Source organism: Cryptomeria japonica, chromosome 9 (assembly GCF_030272615.1).
Source record: "Cryptomeria japonica chromosome 9, Sugi_1.0, whole genome shotgun sequence".
Lineage (NCBI taxonomy): Eukaryota > Viridiplantae > Streptophyta > Pinopsida > Cupressales > Cupressaceae > Cryptomeria > Cryptomeria japonica.
In genome coordinates, this window is record NC_081413.1 from 80,153,872 (window position 1) to 80,158,930 (window position 5,059).

Genomic DNA, 5,059 nt, shown 5'->3' on the forward strand with positions numbered 1-5,059 from the left:
CTTTACTCAGTAAAAAATGTTACTAATTTTATTCTTAAATATCTGGAACAAAGCTAAAAAGGTTGTATTTCATTTATTCTAAACATTTCTAGGCCACAACTCTTGCGGATTTATCAACAAAGGAAGTTAAAAACGTAGCAATAGTATTCTTCACCCTTATGCACAATTCTATAATTTCTTAAAGGCGGAGATGACAATCAGAGTATAATCCACAACTAGTAAAATGCAGGCAAGAAAATATTAAACCGTAAGCTTATTTAATGAGAACTTTACACAATAAAAAATGTTACTAATTTTATTCTTAAATATCTGGAACACAGCTAAAGAGACTGTATTTCATTTATTCTAAACATTTCTAGGCCACAGCTCTTGCGGATTTATCAACGAAGGAAGTTAAAAACGTAGCAATACTATTCTTCACCCTTATGCACAATTCTATAATTTCTTAAAGGCGGAGATGGCAATCAGAATATAATATACAACTAGCAAAATGCAAGCAAGCAAATATTAAACTTGTTGCACACCCAACTCAAAGAAACTGGAATTTAAAGGAAAATCCCATAATAAGTAAATAAAGCCCTTTTAAACTCAAAACCCCTCTGCTATGATATCTGTTTCGTATTTTTTGTAGGTGGCATCAACCTAAGCATACGAATCTTAAATAACTTTTGAAAGCATCACCAAAAAACGCTATAAAAGAAACCACAAAGCATACAAAATGAAGGGAAAATACCCGATTACGACCCGTTTCTATTGTCTGGACTAAAGAATGAACAGGGGCACACAATACATAGGCAGCTTTTTGTAATGGCGGTTCTTAAAGGAGCGAGAACAATCAGATTTGTTGTGCCAAGAAAGCAACCACGCCGCACCAAACACAGCAATATAATTCTCTTGCCAGAAAACCTTCTCTGGATCGAGCTGCTTAGATGAAGAAACCCAACTCTACAACAAGTCGTATCAATGTTCAATGCATGAGCCATCAATGTTGAAGCCAACTCGCCACAATGTCAAATTAATTTCCCTGACAAATTCACATAGAACGTACTGCTTACAACTCGACACAAAATGCACTACATTTATCGCATTATGCAAATTGCAATTTGCAAGTATTTCAAAGCGTAGCCAAATCTAGCGGGAGCTCGCGTATCCGACAAATTTTCAGGGAGCACATTTATTCATACATCCACTGCTTTCATCGTAATTCGATGGATGTAAAATAACATTTAATACCTCGTAACTCATTTGATGGATGTAAAATAACATTTAATACCTCGTCATTCGCATTTCACAAATTATGCCATTCCTGTTTTAAAAAAAATTCCAGAATACAGACAATTTTCCAAACATAAATGCCCCACGGAAAGCTTATCGGCTTAATTATAGCTTTTAAAAATTCAATTAGAAAACTTTTCAAAAGTTCTAGCGCCTTCGGCAGTCCAAGAATAAAACAAGTTCCGTATTTGTTGCCTCCAACTTTGGAAAACCCAAAAGAACAAACAAGGCTGTACCACCTAATCTACCTTGACATCAAAATTGCAGAAACAAAAAGACTAATCCCACCATTACTAAATATTGTGTTCTCAACATTAGTAAAAAGTATTTTGTCTCCAATGGTGGATGAATCATCAACTACTGAATAAACAGGCAGAGATTTTGTTCATCTGCAGAAAATGAAACAGCAAAAATTTAAGAACATACATGAAATACTCATCCCATGTACAATCTCCAAGCCGAGGAAAAAATCCTCGAAACTCTGCAAAACTTCCTTTGAAGCCCATCTTTAGCCCTGCAAAATTGACTCTGAAATCCTCAACACAAACTACAATCTATAATAGTTCTGGTTATTATTTCTGATTTAGATTGTGTTCTAGTCCCACCGAAAATCCACTACAGAATCGCATGGATGTTATCTGAAATTCCTAATTTTCTGCATGTCATACCGAGGCAGAGGCAGAGGCAGAAGCAGGGTAGGGCAGAACAGGGGAAAACTCTTCAACTCTCTTCTACCCAACAAATCTTAAGCAGCTGGCAGTAAAAGGATTGTCTAACATAAGCTACTAGGAACGAGCCCAACAATCCTAAATCCTTCAATTCAGTGAACTCCAAATTCCAATTAATGCAAAATCCAGAACTGCAGAAACAACCCACAGTTTCTATTTCTCTCACAACGTCATTTCTATACAAAATTGATCTTGAATTTTGCAGCAATTACAAAGAAAAAAGAAGAAGCAGCAGTCCTACAAGCTCCTGGGTACCATTACAAATCCCCCTTTTCTGTGGTATCCTGAGTTGCAGAAGAAGACAGCTGTGTGGCCAGAAAAGTGGGTTCATGCTGACCAGGCATAATCACAAGAACTTTGTCTTCCTGCTTATCATCTTGGGAGCAAGTCATCTGGGGCTTTAAAGGGCCAGAATGCATGGATTCCGGGTCAGGAACTCGGGCATTTTGGCCCAGACTCCCAGTGGCAAGCTTACACCAAGTACAGACTAGAACGAGCGAAGCAAAGCCAATGAGGGCCAACATAGCCGCCACTCCAACGAATAAATACATGGCGGCAGAGCGCCATCCAGCATGAGACTCCTGTCCATACGCTGGAGCAGGGGAATGGTGCCTTACGTCTGTAAACAGAATTCTAGCATGAGTTTCTGCCACCAACAAGGAACGGAAAACTGAGCTCATATTTCAACTGAATGAATGAGCCCAATAACATTAGGAGCTTTGCAATTCGTCTGAATAAGAGCAAATTGTAGAGCCCAATAACATTAGGAGGTTTGGAATTCGTCTAAATAGGAGCAAATTCTATGGGCTGTGTTACAGACGATTTTACCACTTTACCTTAACGTGTATCCCACGGCAATTTTATATAAAAAAATACTCAAACATGTAAAGATCGGGCCCAGCTTTGATGATTTTTTTGGCCTCTAAGGAAGGTACAATTATCATGCAATTAATGCGGTCCTCATCTCCGTGGAAAGCAGGTGACGTGATTAATACTGAAGGAGTCACGGTGTGGGATCAAATTGAAAATTTTCTCTTCCAGTCAAGTTCACAGATTACTTGGTGTTTTTATCTCTGGTTAACTTGGAGCCACGTTTCGTTCCGGGCTTAGTCCGTGTGAGAATGAGAACACATCCATCTGTGCACCTTTTCAAATCCTAACAAATTTCCAAAGTAAGTCGGCCGCGGAATGTTTGTTGAACGTTCGTTTCACCCCTACATTTTCACATTACACAGTCGCCAAACACAGTTTTCTCAAAGTCATAAGTTTTCAACAATTCATACATAGTTTCTGGATTTGATTGTGAGAGAAATTTTTAACCATCAACATTTTGAATCACATTTAGTGATTCATCATCAGAATGCAAGAGAGTTTAAGGAGTTGAAAGATGATTTTCTCGTTAAACTTCTAGTACGACGCCACGCGCCTCATTTCAATCTTACCCTAAACTTATCCCAAATAACTTGACACCCAAACCAATTTAAGACTTTGGCCATAATGAAAAGGATGTTTTGGATGCATTTAGGTTTTGTCTTTAGTTTGGGTCACTTCTGAGGTGATGTGGAAATGCATTCATACAGCTACAAATGATACATTTTATGTTCATAGATGGGTCTATCCATCTGATTATGTTTGTACCTAATCTTGTGTTTATTGTTATTCTTATGTTTATATGTACATAAGTTTAGATCAATTGATTTGTTTGTTTGATTATCTAATCCTTGTCGACATCGATCTGTGTGGTTGTGAAGTCATTTTTGTGGTTGTAGTTTTGATCTTTTAAATTATAGATTTAAAATCAAACATGTTAGTCGATTAGGTTTAACTTATATTTTGGTCACAAGACCACTTTGTACCTAGTCTTATGTTAGTTGATTAGGTTCAACTTACATTTTGGTCCCATCTAGTTCTATTTGTACCTAGCATTATGTTTATGTTTGTTTTTTCCGTGTGCAACCTCTAAGAACTATTGTAAACACATGTCATACTAGTTTTAGAAATTGGTTTTAGTATAAAATGATTCTGAATTTTTATTGTAGAGAATAACATGATGAAAAATAAAGAGTCAAAACCAAGAGAAAACGTAGGTTTAGAGTGATAAGTAGTAAAAAAAATAATAAGGTGAGTGATAATTAGTAAAAAAAGTAATGAGGTGAAATGATGTTATATGAAGATGATATTCATTAAAGTTGAGTGGGGAAAATGAAAGATTGTGATCGATTTCATTATTCAATGAAGCAAGATTGAAAAATGGAAAGATTGTGATCAATTTTTCTACTCACTTAAAAAACAATTAGGTGAAGTAATGAAGTTGATATTTATGAAACTTGAACTCTTGATTTGATTGAAGACAATGAAAGGTTGTAATTGATTTTCCTATTAAAATAAAATAAAAATATTGCATAATACTCTCTATTGACTTTTTTCCCAACTTAAAGTTTTATTTAAAGTAACGTTGTGAATCGTTCTGTAAATTATCTAAGGTTTTCTTCACTTAAAGTGCAAGGCATCACACTTAAATTATTTAAGCTCCAAAGTAGTGGGCTAACAAATTGTCCTTTCATCAAGGGTAACAACCATAATTCAAACATGAGTTTAAGGAAAAATATTTTTTAATAATTCAATCTAATATAGATACGCAAGAAAACTGAATTTATATTATTTAATTAAGAGCTAGATTTCAACATTTTTGTTTGTAGTTTGAATGGAAGATCAAAAGTAGAACGGAAATCTCTTTGTTTGTATGATTATAGGGTAGGTACTAAATGAAGTATTTGGGATTTGTCTAATGTTTAATTGAGCATTTCAAATTGTATTATTGTAGTAGTCTTCTAGAGACAAGTTTGCATGCTTATGAGGAAGGTATTGTCACAATTTGTACTATGGGTTTAGACTAATCCTAGTAATTCATAATGTTATATTTCCAACGTGCTTAATGCATGATAGTTTTTTCTATTCTTCTTCAATATCTTGGTACTTGGTCATATTTAGAAATACATTAAGGAGTCAATTTGTCATAGGAAATCAAGTATTCAAAAACCAATCACTAGAAATCA

At 35.2% G+C, this 5,059-nt stretch overlaps 1 protein-coding gene across 1 annotated transcript; it reads right to left on the minus strand.

The window, feature by feature from the left end:
- Positions 1 to 2,135: 2,135 nt before the first annotated feature.
- Positions 2,136 to 2,830, minus strand: LOC131030222 (protein GLUTAMINE DUMPER 3). Its single transcript, XM_057960950.2, has one exon. It carries the CDS (start codon positions 2,681 to 2,683, stop codon positions 2,261 to 2,263), a length of 423 nt encoding a protein of 140 aa, XP_057816933.1. The 5' UTR covers positions 2,684 to 2,830; the 3' UTR covers positions 2,136 to 2,260.
- Between the last annotated feature and the right edge of the window lie 2,229 nt (positions 2,831 to 5,059).

Bases quoted from the DNA above. Each gene is read 5' to 3' on its own strand.
- LOC131030222 (XM_057960950.2), bottom strand. From the start codon at position 2,683: ATGAGCTCAGTTTTCCGTTCCTTGTTGGTGGCAGAAACTCATGCTAGA.